Below are 17,888 nucleotides of genomic sequence, written 5' to 3' on the forward strand. Positions count from 1 at the left end.
TAGGCTGCGAATATTTAGGAAACATAGACACAAAAAATTCAATAAAACACTCGCTTTTGTTCTAGAAACTTCTATGTCCAAAATGCTCCGGACAGTGGGCGACCCAACACAGAAAAAGTAGATGATATTCTGCTAAAAGTTGAGCAAGAAAGACATCTAAACGATCATTACATTGTCAATGACCTAAACATCGTTCACCAGTGTTAAGTTATTTATAGAAAGCTAGCCAAAAGGGGGGATATTTACCCCTTGGCTGTATGCAACCCGCCTTATCATCTTGAATTTCTGGTTGCAGCATGTTTAGGATATACACTATTCCAAGTTGCAGGGTTGAATTTAGACCTAAACGGCATCCGAAATGTCACTGTTCATCTCAGCGACTCCGAAAACTATGAATTCGACACTAATATTGGTCATTTTTGATTATTTTATATAGCTCTCCCTCCCCTACGTTGTACTGTCAAATTCAAAACGATAAAAGCCAACCCAAGCCCGAACCTCATTTATGGTGAGAATTTGATCGAGATCGGTCGCGTGGTTTAAGCGTACGTAGTCACGAACATAATGACTTTCATTTTATATCATATCATTGATTCATTCAATTCAATCCAAAAACAAAAATGCAAACCTTAGGGTCGATGTTAAGATTTGATGTTAGACTACTTCTAAGTTTAGTACATTGTACTTGACTATGTAATTATATACCTCCTGGATAACAAAGCAACAATATGTTATAAAATTAAGAAGAAAGAAACTGAAGGTAAATGTATTTTACCTTCGCTATCGCTTGTATCGGAGAGCGGAGGTTCATTAGCTATATACTGTCGACCGCTCAGCAAGTTGTTCTCAACCACTGGTCGCTTATCCTCCAACTGCCTCCTAAATGCCCGATGGTCATCCTGAAAAGAAAAAGAATAGATTGGTTAACAGAAATACATAATCGAAAAAAAAGCACACTTGCACAAAAATAAATTCGCTAACTATGACCATCGTAATAAAATTGTTTAAATCCATTAGATACAAAATATAAAAGGATCTCAGAGCCAGCCTAGAAAGGATCGGGCAGCATGTACTACTCAAGTATGGGAGCGGGGGTACAGGGATGAGAACCCACCTAGTCTGAATGTCGTATGAATTAAAAACAACCACTGTCATCATTAATAAAAGCCGAAAAAATATAATATTTTGCGTAAGTGTACTGCTATATTTTGTGACAGCTTTTTTCTTTCTTTCTTTTCTTTTTACTTGAACTGCTTTCACAAGACTACAGTACTATAATCTTATCATCTACTAGTTCAGTATCTTTCAGTACGTTTCTCAGGCTAAGTGAGACGAATAATTAAGGAAAGCCGGATAATGATGGAAGAATTGGTGGAATGCGAATGTTGAAGGAAACGAGAGTATCCCGAGAAAGCCCACGGACAAGATGTTGTCCATCACAAACTTACTTAGCCAAGGATCGAACCAGAGACTACACGCAGCAGAAGTAAGTTTGGGTTTTCTTCTACCACTGAGCCACCTGCACCTCATCTACTAGTTGAGTTAGGACTTCTCTTCCAAAATAATAATAAAGTATATGCCAGTCATTTTCAAAGATGTAGATTTAACAATACATTTTGAGGTGATAAAACTGATCACTGAGACACATCTTGTCCCTCTGTATTACTGATAGTCTTCGGATCTTTGACAAAACGTATTGTATGTACAGGAAAACTGTCCGCGGAAAACTGTCCGTTCATCACCATATTACAATTCATTTGCAAACCTACCGGGAAAATTTTAGGGGACCAGCAAAAATTTAGGAGGGTGCCCCCCTAGACCCCCGTGGATACGGTCCTGCACCTAAGGCGGGCTGTATCTACCAAAAATTCTAGCATCACACCACCGGTACCAAAGCTATATATGAGGAAGATCTATTGTTAAAGCGTAATCTGAATCACTATTGCGGTTTCATCCAGCTTTTGATACACCTACTGGCAATTAAACCCATGAATACGTCTCCAGAAAGCACAAGGTTTATCAACTTATCTACGAAGGAGTTCAGTACAAGAATACAGTATAAAGAAAATTAAAGAGGAGAAAGAACAGACTGTAAGATGGATGATACTACAAATATCTTTTTGGATCAAAAGATTCATTATAGTTCAATCAAAAAAATTCTTGTAGGTCTTATATCTGGAGAACTACATACAGTGTAGACAAATGCAAACTATCACTTAACTCAATATAATGCGCTTATTCCGTTAAAAGGAAAAAAAAAAAACGAAAATTCGATTTAGGGGCCGTTCAAAAATTTTGTGGCCCCTGATCCAAAAACTAATTATTCGCCAAGATTGAAATCTTCTGATCCATTTTTTAAATCACTCTTAAAATTCTTCGCCACGATCACAATCTTTTGATCCATTGTTTTTTGTTCTTTTTTATCCATTTCTTGATCATTCCTAAAATTCTTGTTAACACAGTTTACTTCGGGACTATCGAGACCACATCAACACGAGACTTAGCCTTGGCTTTCGAAACGCAGACCGAGACAACTATCTGTTAATCGAGACGCAGCCGTGACCGTCCTTCTATGCAGTCTCGTCTCGATTCCATCCCTAGACGTGAGTGTAAGCAATTCAAAACTGAGACAGTTCTAGGCAACGAAGGACTACTGGTTACCCAGTCGAAAAGCATATTCTCCAGTAATTTGTTGCAATTTCTCTGAGCATTGTAAGTTAATTCTAAACTATGGGAACCTGAGTAAGAAGGCAGTATGTATGTTGTAGTTTGCTCTACAAAGCATAAACACTTTAAATTATGAAATGAAAAATGCATGAAATAAAGGGAGGAATCCATTATTATTCAAAGGGAAAGTGAAGCAAATAAAAACAAGGAGCTTATGAAAAAGCATAGACTATTATATATATAACAACCTTTCTCTTCCCTTTATCGCTCCTAACAAGTGCTCTTTATTAAAACACTGAAAATGGATTGAGGTTCTCGCCAAGTCAGAGAAGGAAAAAGCTGTATCATATTCGCTCGCCTCGTTCCGAAATTTTAATTAATATTGGCTCTGCAGAAAGCAGTAGGAACTTCCAGGGCCACGATCATAGACGCACAAGGGACAGAGAACTCACTCCCTTCCACTCAGCTTATCAAGAAAACGTCGGAAGAAATATTTAGCAGAGAAAGAGGGACGAGGGGGGTAGAAAAGTTCCCGCTTGCCGAAGTCTAACACACGACTCGTTAATGAAGCAATTAAAATCAACAAGTGAATAACGTTTTTGGAAGATCGCATTGGCTCAACGCTCTCTTTCTTTCTTTTTTTTTTTCGCAGTGTCTACTCGCAAACTTCAACCGAGGTCGCACTGTATGATTTTTCGTATGCTAAAAAACTAATTTTCGTGGTATTGTAATCCACATGTAATTGCTATGGCCGGCAACATGGTTTTCAGTTAAAGGGTAAGGGGGAAAAACAAGGGATGTCCATGTGTGTGCTTCAACGGGTGCTTTGCCCTATCTGTTGATGACTGTTGGTACTATTTGACTGTATATGCCATGCATGCGTAGATGTAGAAATGTCCAATGAAAGGGGCAAAAAAAATGGACTAACTCTATTCATTTTTAAGCGGTTTTCAATATTAAAACGTCGTTTTCTCGAAAATGCAGTTTTGTGACATTCCTTCTTTCTTCCCCTTACCCTTCAGTTTGGTATTGTGTAAAAGATCTCCAAATTCAATGGAGGCTCTAGGATTCAATCAGCCTCTATCTCAATAGATGGCCGCGACCCCAAGTAAGCACGAGTCGTTTAAGTAAATAGCGCATAAGTATAAAAGAATAAATAGTCAAACATACACTGATAAAAATTTGTTATCCGGACAGCGGTATATTGTACAAATATACGAAATCCATATGTTTACTACGGAAATCTGTACGGAGCATACGTTATCCATGTGCCACAAACGCACTACTTTTTCCTACTTAGATGTTACATCATACAGCTGCAGGATGTCTGACATTTAATTGTCTTCCGTATATTACATACGTCAACTATATGTTTTATACGTCCATCTGTTTGTGAGATCCTGAACACCTATATACATTTCTTTGTTTCATACGAAAAGTATATATAGATGGAACACTTATACGAAAAGTATAATAACATTTCTTTTTCGGTTACACGTTTGTTGCAGGTAGTTGTATGTTAAATTCAGAAACTACAGAATTTAGGCATGTAACCTACGTTTTTGCATACGTCACATACGTTTATCTTTCTCTGTGTATATTTACTTGTGAAATGTCTGAAAATGAACTGACAATATACTTGGGCTTAACAAAATGAGGAGAAATGAGGGAATTTCAGAAAATGTATGCGGTCGGAAAGTATCATTCCCAAAATGCGGATATATTGGCATAAATGGTAACATATGGTAACCCTAACTATAATGAAATATATCTTAGTGTTTGTAGTTGTACATATTGACAAGTTCTGTTTATCTAACATAGGCTAAAAAATTTGTTCAAAGCTTCAATCATAGTGTCCAGAACAGTCTGGAAGCTTAGAAGAGATTGCTACATTCCCATACGAAGCGTCTCCATGGGTAAGCTAAATATCATTCAGGACATACTTTCTTCAGATCGCCAAGTGAATGGATATTTGGGCAAGAAATGTGTCTGTTGATGTGCATATTGGAACGTGTATTGTTTATCTAACATCAGTCAGGCTAGAAGATAAGCTCGAACTATCAATCAGCTTTGTCCAGGACAGTTTGGAGGTGCAGAAGAGCTCGATGATTTGCTGCACGAATCATCTCCAAGGGTAAGCTCAATATCATTCGAGACATTTTCCTTTTTACATTGCCAAATGAATGAATAATCTAAGAAACATGTTTGCTGACGTGCATATTGTGTGCCTAACATTAGTCAAGCTAGAATATGTCCTCCAAGTGTCGATCACCTATGACCAGGTCAGTCTGGAAGCTTAGAAGTGATTGCTACATTCTCGTACGAACCGTCTCTAGGGTAAGCTCAATATTATTCAGGACATGCTCTCTTCAGATCGCCAAGCCAATGAATATATTGCTAACAAACGTGTCTGTTGATATGTATATTGGGACGTGCTCTGTTTACCTAACAGCAGTCACATGTAGTGGTGTGCACTGGCTAATTCTAACAGCAGTCACATGTAGTGGTGTGTACTGGCTAATTCTATTTCTCAACCAGTTCCCCAAATCCAGCTAGTAGTTACCACTTCCCCCTATCCGTTTTTGCATCATAAGGGGAAAGATTGCTTACTGGCCTCACCTTGCTAGGTTAGGATAAGTAGGCTAGAGCACACTTTCGGGCAGAAAACCCAGAAAGATTACTTCTTCAAACTCGTCGATTATAGCGCAAATTATTTCCTGGAGTGATCGACGTCCGATGATACTTCCGGTATCATACTGCAGAAGCCACCACACCAAATCCTTAGGCTGAATACCCTTTCTAAGAACTTTGTGCGTTGTCAATAGTTTTCTGTCTACCGTCGGCAATGTAGTGAAAGTTCAATTATACCAACTATAAAGGAATAATTATTACAAATACTACACAATATATTTAAAATATTAAAATATTACAAACTTACTTACAAATAAATGTAAATAATACCAAAAAAACTCCTAAATTCGCTGAAGTCGGGGCAAAATCAATAGTAGGAACTGTTCCGTTACAAAATCCATTTTCGGTTATTATCAATATCAAAGGGGAGAACATGATATGATTTGTGTATGTTATAAAATGTCATTGTGACATTTTACCATTGGTGAGGACGATGTGGATAGGAGACGATAGGGGAGGGCTGAATATATCTTTTTTCCAAGTTCTGCTCATGAATACTCGCCCTTTCCACGCCTCAGTGCAATGACTGAAAGTAACTTCTCCCTCGTCCATCCCTACCAAAGTTTATGACTTCAAAATAATGCGTGCGTATTCATTCATACGCATATATATATATATAAACGCTCACTCAATATATCACATAACATCCATATAGTATATATATATTAGTATGTGCATGTCTATTAACACTTGTGTAATTAGCATATACATATATACTGTTCTGACCATATGCATACATGCCAGGACTGATTTGACTGCATGACGGTTACTAATTAAAGTAGATATATTTATTCACAGATCATAACATGTATACCACAATCACCTTATGTTTGTTGGTCATTTTAAAAACAGGTACATGTTTTATAATGTGGACTTCATTAAATTGATAACAAGCTTTAATACTAAATATATTTTGATGATTAAAAACGTCAATATTAATAATTAGTTGCTGTGCGAAACAAAATAAAAGAAGAAAGTAATTAAAATGTGAAAAATCGCACTTTTCCCGCCGTTTAATTACTTATTAGCCATTGAAAGATTAATTAATCCATATGTGGATACGGTTGTGGTTAATTTTGCGGTGACGTTATGTGTGATTTTGGTTTTTCAATAATTTTAAATCCCGCTTCTGAGCGGTCTCAAAATCACATTTTAAATAACAGAAAACTCTGTTTTATTCCAAACGTAGAAAAATTATGTATTTTTAAATTAAGATTCTACCAGAACTACACCGTGTATGTTAACTGGAATTCTATTTATAAATTAAAGGAAATAGTTTTAAATTTAAAGTCTCATAGTTATGTCTTCTAGGTACAAGGAAATGGTGGGATGGTAATGAGGAAGAAAGTGGAAGAACTCAGAAAAAAACAACAATCAAGTTGTCCACCACAAGCTAACTTGGCCTGAAATCCAACAAGATATCCCTAGCACTAAAAATGAGCCCTGAACCATTTAGCCACAGTATCTCCCTTATTCTGTTTAGTGAAGGAAGCAGTTGCTTGGTTGATTACAGTTTTGGCATACCATTCAGCAGCGAAGCTATATGAGACGTGGAACCATTGGGGGGGGGCGATTAGGGGGACAAAGGGGGATAGTTGCCCCCTCACTTTTTTGAAATAACCCATTAATGTACATAGTTTCATTTGGAAATGTAGTATTTGTATGTATTACTGGTTCATAGAAAAATGGTTAATAGCATGCGGGAACTTTCTAATATGAATAAAATAAAGAATTTATTTGTGTGTTAGTCTGTCTGTGTGCGACCTGGAGACCAGACGAGTGGACCGAGAGTTACCAAATTTTGGTCAGGGGTATTTTGGTACAGGTCCCAGACCAAGACGAAGCATTTTTTTTCAAAATTCGAACCGGGGGGTCTCAGAGGGAGCGTTTATCGTAACATGTAAACGTAGTAGAAAATGACATATTTTTTTCTTTCGTTGTTCAGTATGTTTACATGGATATTTTATCTGACCCATGCGAAGAATGGATATTTCAGCTAGTTAAAAATATAAGCTGTTCACTAATCAACAGTTTCAACATGACTTTTACAAAACAAACCGCATTATTCATTACTATGATTAATATTATTCTTTCTATTTATTTGTTTTGTAAACTTATTATTAAATAATGTGGTCGCATAATTTTCCAGACAGGATTTTAAGATGTTCATGAGCAAGAAATCAAATCTTTTCTTATATTTTCGTTCTTTTAGAGTACAAAGAGCTAGTACTTATCTGCGTTGCTCTTGTCAATTTACTTAAAATATGAAATACGATATACGGTACTTCAACTGAAAAAGATAGTATCCTATTAGTTATACAACCTTTCGTCAAGCAAAGTGTTAGAAGCAACCAGGGAAACTAACACTGATATGCAAATATTCAGATCATGTCTTACCCCCCACTTTTAACGTCCAATCGCCGCCACTGAGTAGAACTATAGATTATCGTGAAGTTCGAACCATATAAGCTCTCGTCGGAAATCGAACCTAGTTCTCCCGCGCGAAAGACGTCCAGAATGTAGAATGATGTAGTGGTGTGTACTCTGAATTTCGAAATTCTATGAGTTGTAAGTACTCTCATTATCCTTGCGTTTTAAATGCTGCACAAAAAGTAGAAATGTATTTGTAGTAAACTCAATTTATTTAAGCCAGTGCTTAACAACCTTTCTTAACTGACGAGACACTTCGCTCAACGAACACTTGTTATGTAAGAAGTAAGCATTGCTGCTGTCATTGTGCGCGTTGACTTGCACTACGGATGGCGAAAATTTTCCGAATTCAAAAAGATTTATTTTCGGGAATCGGTAATTTCATTTTCCGGATTTCGGAAAATTCCTGAATTCGAAAAAATTCTAGAAATTTCCAAAATCTGGAATTTTTCCAAATTCCGGATTTTTTTCAGATTTTACTTTCCGAATTCCAGAAAGTAAAAATTCCGGAATTGGTCATGCCTAATGTAATACTCTCTGTGACGAAACTTAATTTAATTTATTATTAAAAGCTTAATGATAAAGATAAGAAATAAATGGGCTGCATAAGGCCTCCTGGATGGCATAAATTGAGTTTTAAATTTTAAAATTACGCGACATACCGGTTGGGAAAACCTGACTCAAATTAAACTGCAGTTCATTTTTACATTTGGAAACCACAACAGTCAAAAATTTACTTTGACAAGGTTTAAATCAATATAAAACGTTGAAACAAAATTGCTTTCAATATAGCATTGGACGAGAAAAGAAACAAGCGGCACACATTCGATGAACCAAACTCAGAAGATCCCAGCGTGCAAGCTGTGGAACACAGTACCTGTTTCCGGGCTCTATGTCCACCAAATGTTGTTTCTATCTGGCTATTGTTACCAAGAAATAAAGTACCACGTACAAATCGAGCCGAGCCGATACATTATGTACATGGCATAGCTCGACCACCAAATATGTTAGGTGCGTGCAAAAGTTCTACCTGATTTTGGTGTGCATATAGATGTGCGAAGAACACAAAATATAATATACCTAGGACTGTGTATAATCATCAGCATGATCAATGACCTTTTGCCATCTTTCCGATAGAAAATGAATCCCACGCCAATAAAACTTCGCTGGTTTGGCGTTGGAGAACTCGCGTAAGGCACTTTTCACAGCCTCCACATCAACAAAGATCTTCCCAGTGAAGGCGTTTGCACAGTGCGAAAAAGGGGGAAATCTGTGAGGGGGCCAAGTCAGGGGAGTGAGGCGGGTGGGGTAAAACTTCCCAAACAAGGTCCATTAACTTCTGACGAAAAATAAACACGTCATTGCAGCAGTATGTGGCTGAGCATTATTATGTTGGATGATAACCCTTGGCAAGGCCTGGCCGCTTTGACCGCAATGATTCCTGCTGTCTTTCGAGCTGTTGACAGTAGAAGGCCGCATTAATGGTTTGATTAGGTTCCAGGACCTCCCAATCAATGATTCCTTTAACATCCCACCAGACACTCAACAACACTTTCTTGGGATGAAGTTCTTGTTTGGATATCGATGGAAACGGTTCAGAAACGCGATGCTTCACGTTCCGGTACATAACCCATTTCTCATCGCCAGTGACAATCCGTGTCAAGAAGAAATCTTGTTTGTACCGGGAAAGCAATGCAACACATGTCGTGACTTGCCCCTCTCGTTGAGTTGCACTCAGCTAATGTGGCGCCCAAAGATCGAATTTTGTAACGAAACCCAGAACCACAAGCCTTCTTTTCAGTGTTGTCCGGTGTACCTAGAAGGTTTCCGCTAATTGTTCTACAGTTGGCCTCGGACTTACTGCCATGGTGTGGTCCAGATCCTCTTCGGAAAACGCTTATGGACACCCAGACCATGGTTGATTGTAACAGCTTCTGTTGCCGTCCCTGAATTTCCAAAAGGAGCGACGAACTGGAACCAGAAGTTGTTATTTCTGACAAGTTTGTTTCCGTCCAATATTTGCCTCAATTTATGACTATCTTTCAAAGAGTCAGACGCACTGCCCCAACTGGTATCTGCAACACTGTGCGATTTTCCGTAGAGAATAGTCCCTGCTTTCAAAATAACCACTTGAGTAAGTGATTTGGCACTTACGTTCACATTTTTTTTTCACATTTAGTAGACATTCACGTTCTTCATACTAATCAAGGATCTTATAAAAATAGAGAATCTGCCCATATGTATCTTCATCCTATAAAATAAATAAAGCCAAAAAAAAAAAAAAAAAAAAAAAAACAGAGCATCCGCACGTCTGATTGGCTACTCTCGTTTCCCCCATCGTCTGATTGGCTACTTTCGTTTCCGCCATGATTGTTGGCTCAAAACATTGCGATCCTATTCGGCGGAGTGGGCAGAGTAGGGGTGGCGAAAGTGTGACGTATGGCTTCAAGATTTTGTTGTCCTCTATTTTATAAGATCCTTGATACTAATTTACTAATTCACGCGAGTGAAGGCAGCACAATCGCATAGCACATATTCGTACTCTACTCATATACGGCACACACACACACACACAACATTTTAGTGGTAATAAAAAGACATCTACTGATAAAGGTTCGTACAAACACCCCAGATATTGCTGAAATGGTGCATCATTAGACAAAGCGTGACGTTACCTATCTATTCGTTATTAATTTGTTTACTGCACAACGATTTTCTTCAATAAATGTGTCTCAATGTAAACAAGATCATGTATTTTCGTATCCTTATATGAACAACGTTGTTTAGTTTATAGAACAACACCAATAAACAGCGTTTTATATAAACACAATGCTTTTTAATTGGAAAGTATTGAAAAGTCAGTAGTGTGCTCAGACTTTTAACAATGACTATAGATATATGGAGTGTAACTCCAAGCTAAAAAGTTATGTGGTTTATTATAATGTTTAGATATAACTGGAAAGTATTATATGCTTTAACGTGTTTGTATTCATTGTGTTATAGTAAATTCAGTAGCATGAATGATAATAAATTGTTTAGTTGACACTATTGTATTTATAGCTGTCCTAGAAGATTAAAGAGACATATAGTAAAGTTGGGTGTGAATCCCTAATTGGGTTTGTATCCGACAAGAGTACTCCTACCGGCAATGAACGAGTGTCAGCCAACAGGAAGCACTGGCTATAATTGTATGTCATGAGTTGAATTACACATCTATCCAAACAGTAGATTGGAAGAGAGTTTCCAAGACACTGGGTTGGAAGAATAATATTAGTGTTGTTTGCTCGTTATAATCGTACGGCTAAATTGAATGTAAAGAGCCTGTAAGTGTGCACCCACAGTCATCTAAAAAGAAAAAGCAAATACTTTATCACGTTTGAGATTTCGAAATCCGGGATATATATATATATATGCTGTGCAATTTTGTGTTGTGGACTACCTCCTGGAGAGCTGCTCTGAGCTCACACTTGCTGAAGAGAATTCAACGCAACACGGTGGAATACTTGAGGAACCGTGTGAAGAATGGTTGCGGACATTCGGATGTTTCGAATTAACAATTTATTTTACTCAGTGAGGTGCAATCACACCCTACACCTATATATTTTCCGTCACCCACATATATTATATATTTCTATTATCTACTGATTAATTGTTACTCAGAAATTAGACGTTTGAAGTATTGGACTGCATGCCTTCAATATTATTACATTAGATCCATTGAATCTATATGCCATTAAACTGTTTCTAAAGGTCATAGAGATAAGTAACAATCTATATTTTTTCCTTTGCTTTACACGTTTTGGGGAGGCTTTACCTTTCAATGATTCCTACAGAAAATAGTTTCCCTAATCAGTTCGTAGAAATAATGAGTTAGCACATTCTGGGCAACAAAATGAAAGGAAATATGTAGGTTGTCGTTAACGTTAATTAGCTTAGTTTCAAACTGCACAACTTTCTCTTCTTTCTCCATCTCTTTTTTCGAAATAAATCAATAGTGAAAGTAACTTTCCTTCATGTTTTATAGTAAACAACTGTTTTGTTAGTTGATCATGTTTATTTTTCTTCTACATTGTTCTACGCAAGTTTAACATTATTTTGAACTTATCTCTAATTAGTCAATACTTATTAAATTCTTAATATATTTTGTACATGTTTACTATATAATGATTAAAGATAAAATGTCAGATTTGTGATGAAAAGCTACCCCAAAACAATATGTCACACGACCACTTCATGTTAAAAATTTTTGACTTGAATTGAAAATGGCAAACTTCAAGATGGCGACCATGAAGATAGTACATAATAACATATGATGTTCTACCTCCATTACTCCTATCCAAGACATGGTCTTATACCCTCCAGCCATTCCCAACTCTCACACACATACCTTTGCCTCATAATGTACAGATATACTGTAAATACACTAAAACATTAGGAACTTATGTCACCATTTAATAAAAAGTGGCCCAAAAGTAAGTATACAGTCCTGTTGAGCTAATTTTTCCTATGAGTTTCTTTGGTCCGATATGAAACCATTTTAGGGGCTGAGACAAAAAAAAAAAAAAAACTCGGAAGTCGAAAAACAAGGGCCACCCTAATACAGTATATGTTTGTGATTTTCTTCTGAGCGCAAAATAATGAAGCTACAGAAATCGTCACTCTTTTATTTTTTCGCTCTCTTACTGTGTTCCACTTCTGTTCTACCTTTTTGTAATTCTATTTGCATTTATACTTATGAACTGTAGATAATCTACTTATCTTTTGATTGGTACGAACACGTTGGACTGATTGCTAGGCATTGTTTCATAATTCAAAGAAACAGGTGTAGTAGGAGTGGACGCAGTACTTGCACAGCTTGATAGCACGAATGAAACAATCAAGAAAATACGGCAGTGTGCATGCGACTGGTGAGTGACCATGATGGAAATTTATATGTATAGATTTTGAAACTTGCAAAACTTAACAGAATCGGAACCATTAGTTCCGGTAGTGCAGTGGTATCTCGACTGTAATCTGAGGTAGGTGTGGGATTGGGATTAGAGCCTCTTTCTGATTTCAAAACGTTACAGAATTGTCTCTACTAGGTTGTCTTATGGGATTAGATACCTTGCGGTGTAGGAACGACGGCTTTTAGCACCAAAAAGAAGATGTAAGCCTTCCTTAATGCTCCGGTGCCGACATTGGAGATGAGGGTATAGATTTCCACTAGCTACGAGAGTTCCTCCGCCAATAGACATAACTGGTAGGTTAGATTCGGTCCAACGAGCCAATGGGCACATTCCATTCCTTTTCTGGGCACATTCCATTCCTTTTCTCTTGAAGGGTTTATAGTTGAGATGCGGCAACTTGAATGCGCCAGATTCAACTATAGCGTGAGACACAATCGATGGCATGTGGGCTAGACAAATGAAATGAAGGCTGTGACGCTACGTTGCCGTGTGGCAAAGGAGCGTGGTTAAGCAGACACAATATAGCGCTAGTAGGTGCGCAGGTGATAGATACAGTTCGTGAATGTGTACGAAGACGTGTCAACACCGCACTTCTCTCATTTGCCAACAGCGTTTAAAAGAGACTCGGAACTCCACCTTTAAAAGCAATAAACGTTGTCCCTTAACATAAGATCAATATATAAACTACATGTATAAGGTACTGGGCTGAGAACTAGACTACACACCCATATAACACAGAAAAGTAGATCCTACACTATAACGTTACTAGTAGCAGAGTCATATATATTTGACTACCAAATGTTTAACGATTACAATACCAGTAGTTTGTGTATATTCTTTAGTGTATCATTATCTTGAGTTTAAAAATGTAAATTGGCATATTTATACGAAAAAATAATGAAATATTCTTCAAACCCAATGATTGCACTACGGATTTCCGAAACCTGACAAACAGGAGGTTGAGGAACGCGCTGTTCGTCACATTCATTCACTCCATATTAACAACAAATATTCCAGTTTATTCTGTAATACAAAACAAGAAATGCTTTGATATGCTCTTCTCTTAATTAGCAGCTCTGGATATTGATGTGTTTAGTAAATTTTGGGATCGTGTTGTTCATGATAAACAGAATGCAATGTGGTTAATACATGACTCAAATAAGTTGCATTCCCTTCCGTGTATTGTCTCGACAGGAAAGCAAAGCAATTCCTCTATAAACTGCGAAAAGAACCGATTCTGTAATATCTAACCAGTACTACTGGAATGTATGCTCGTGAATAGTTATAAGCATTCAACAGTAGACTGTAATATATCGTTGTAGAACGTATAGTAGCACTTTCCCCTTCAATAAATCACTGGAATTCCTTTCACTGCCATTAAATAAACAAAACACTTGTAGTTTAATGATAGGTGACAAATGTTCAGTTTGTTGTTAAGAGGCCTCATCCCGGCGAAATTAAAATACCACAAATTTTACAGTAATTATGTAATATCTTCAAATATATAAAAGATAATCGAAATGTGGAACAAGAGCGCCCTAGACAATATCATTTAACATGAGATACCGTTATCACGACTCACTTATCTGCTTTCGATTTCGAACCATTTTGAAAATCGGCATTTATTTTTGCGTTTCTGTACGGCTGAAAATGGAAAGTCACTAGGTAACTTGTGATAACGGTACCTGACGCAAAATAATATTGTCTAGAGCGCTCTTGTTCCATATTACAATTTTCTTTTATCTATTTGAAGATATCACATAATTACTGTAAAATTAGCGGTATTTTAATTTCGCCGGGATGAAGCCTCTTAATCGTAATTAAGATTTTTAAGGACAATTTCCACAAGAAAAAAGGACGGGAAAAGTTGTTAAAATAATAAGGCGAGAAATAGCATCAAAAAAGTGTTAAAATAATAAGGCGAGAAATAGCATCAAAAAAGTGTTAAAATAATAAGGCGAGAAATAGCATCAAAAAAGTGTTACAATAATAAAGCGAGAAATAGCATCAAAAAAGTGTTAAAATAATAAGACGAGAAATAGCATCAGAAAAAGTGTTAAAATAATAAGACGAGAAATAGCATCAAAAAAGTGTTAAAATAATAAGGCGAGAAATACCATCAAAAAAGTGTTAAAATAATAAGGCGAGAAATAGCATCAAAAAAGTGTTAAAATAATAAGGCGAGAAATACCATCAAAAAAGTGTTAAAATAATAAGGCGAGAAATACCATCAAAAAAGTTGTTAAAATAATAAGGCGAGAAATACCATCAAAAAAGTGTTAAAATAATAAGGCGAGAAATAGCATCAAAAAAGTGTTACAATAATAAAGCGAGAAATAGCATCAAAAAAGTGTTAAAATAATAAGACGAGAAATAGCATCAAAAAAGTGTTAAAATAATAAGGCGAGAAATACCATCAAAAAAGTGTTAAAATAATAAGGCGAGAAATAGCATCAAAAAAGTGTTAAAATAATAAGGCGAGAAATACCATCAAAAAAGTGTTAAAATAATAAGGCGAGAAATACCATCAAAAAAGTGTTAAAATAATAAGGCGAGAAATAGCATCAAAAAAGTTGTTAAAATAATAAGGCGAGAAATAGCATCAAAAAAGTGTTAAAATAATAAGGCGAGAAATAGCATCAAAAAAGTGTTAAAATAATAAGGCGAGAAATAGCATCAAAAAAGTGTTACAATAATAAAGCGAGAAATAGCATCAAAAAAGTGTTAAAATAATAAGGCGAGAAATAGCATATAAAAGTGTTAAAATAATAGTGCGAGAAATAGCATCAAAAAAGTGTTAAAATAATAAGGCGAGAAATAGCATTAAAAAGTGTTAAAATAATAAGGCAAGAAATAGCATCAAAAAAGTGTTAAAATAATAAGGCGAGAAATAGCATCAAAAAAGTGTTATTACCTATACGTTTACTGCAGGATGTTACACTTAGTTGTTTAAAGTCCAAAAACTACAGGATTTACGCATTAACCTACGATTTTACGTACGCCAAATACGTTATTTTTCTCTGCGTATATTGAGATTTGAACTTTAATATTTGTGTAACCGCATGTAGGTTGGTGAGCAGGTTACGGGAAAACTGTTAAACGTAAACAATTACGTACACAGTTTCTAATTACGTACGATTTAAATGCTTACAGAGGCATGGGTTTGGAAGTAAGTGCAGAGACAATTAAATAAATGGAAGTTCGACGAGATCGTAATACTGCAAATTATGAAGGGGTTAAAATTTCAAATAATACTTTCGACAAAGTAGACACATTGATACTTTCAAATATCTATAAGGTCAATGTTAACAGATCGAAATCATGTATTTTGATGTCCCGAATTCTGTCAAGGAATTTGAAGTTTGAAATTTATAAAACAATAATAATGCATGTTATGCTGAATGGTTGCAAAGCATGGTCGCTTACTCTGAAGCAAAAATGTAGACTGAAAGTATTTTAGAATAAAATCCTGAGACGACTATTCAGATCCAAGAAGAACAGAAATGGGGAATAGCGGAAACTTCATAAATCGGCACTTAGGATCATCAAGTTTAGGAGGCTCAGGTGGTAGGTCATGTACCTAGAATGGAAGTAAAGTAGGAACGCTTTAAAAGTTTAACCGAAAATCCAATGAGAAAACGACCACTAGGAAGACAGACCTACGTGAAGATAGGAGGACAATATTATAGAGATGCAAGGGCTCGGAAAAAAAACCGGCTTTTTTGGAAAAAAAACTCGGTTTTTTCTGCTTCGCTTTTTTGCTTGGGAAATTTTGGGCTTTTTTGAAAATTCTGCTTTAAATTGATAAACCAGATTTTGTTTCGCTTCTCTACAACACAAACAGTCATTTAATTAGTGGTTGATGCCGATAATAATATAAAACCTCGAAAATAAACCATGAATTTCGAAAAGATATTTCAAACAGTTTTACTTCTCAACATATTTACATTATGAATTCCAAAGGATTAACCAATGTATATAATAAGATTTTTTTTAACCTCCTACATACAAAAGTAAGCAGGGTTGGCAAGAGCCGTGGTTGTTTTTGAAAATGCCAAAAACCCGTTTTTTGGGGGGAGTTTAAACTAGGCTTTTTTGGTTTAAACCAGGTTTTTTGGGGTTTAGATATTTTGCTTTATGTATTTATATTACATATTGACAGAAATAAGTTTGTTTCGCCTTGGTGTTATTATGCAACAACGGGGTTATGCTGTAAGAGGTCACATAAGCTTAAAGACGTCCGGTCAGTAAATTTCTTAAATTGAGAAACTCCCGCCCTAGCCATCGGGAAAATCCCGTCATTACTCTAAATGTAAAACAATAACGGAAAAAATCCTGTTATTGCTTTGCATGTAAAATTTAAAGGTCAACGTATCATAATCAGTACGCTAAAACTGAGGTATTAAAGAATGAGTCAGAAAAAACTTGGCCAGTAACTTTGATCAAAAAAGTAGGTAAAGAAATGAAAAGAAGAAAGGTCGTTTTAATACTTTAGTTGACTATAAAGTAAAAAATATTAAATACACAAAAGATATCATAAAGAACTAATTATGGAAAAATGCTCGTACATTACTTTTAATCCACTTCATAAGAGTTCGCACATCTTCTTCTGTTATTTGATTGGCAGCTGCAGTCCACTTGCGACGAAAAGTTTTCAAGTCAGTCGCCTTTCCTTTTGATGTTTTCAATGTTCTTTTAATGTGGGCCCAATATTTTCCAATTGGCCTAAGATTAGAGCAATTTGGTGGATTTGTCTCTCTTCGAACTGTGACGATACCCTTTTCTTTATAACAATCAGTGGCTGCTTTAGAGTAGTGAGAGGTAGCAAGATATGGCCAAAAGAAAACAGAGTTACTGTATGACATCACAAATGGATACAAGCGTTTTTGTAAACACTCCTTTGTATAAATTTCGCCGTTAATTGTCCCTGTTGTGATGAACGCCTTGCTTTTTTTACCGCATGAACAAATAGCTTGCCAAATCAAATATTTTTGGGATATTTGGATGCCTTCCGTTGTTTAAATTTATCCTGCACATCTCCCCTCTTCAGTGCCACGTAGTACTCCTTTCCGGGAATTTGACTGAAATCAGCGACACAATAGGTTTCGTCGTCCATAATGCAATATTCATATTGAGTAAGGTACTGATCAT

General features: G+C 36.2%; 1 protein-coding gene across 8 annotated transcripts in view; it reads right to left on the bottom strand.

Annotated features, from left to right (window-relative positions):
* Positions 1-17,888, bottom strand: part of Dys (Dystrophin) — a 1,830,839-nt gene that overhangs the window by 113,501 nt on the left and 1,699,450 nt on the right. For all 8 annotated transcript variants that reach the window (XM_081729421.1, XM_081729456.1, XM_081729463.1 and 5 more), the window contains one exon: positions 776-899. In XM_081729421.1, the coding sequence (XP_081585547.1) occupies positions 776-899 (124 nt within the window). The remainder of the gene's footprint in view (positions 1-775; positions 900-17,888) is intronic.

This window comes from Thermobia domestica, chromosome 1 (assembly GCF_964235325.1).
Source record: "Thermobia domestica chromosome 1, izTheDome1.hap1.1, whole genome shotgun sequence".
Classification (NCBI taxonomy): Eukaryota; Metazoa; Arthropoda; class Insecta; order Zygentoma; family Lepismatidae; genus Thermobia; species Thermobia domestica.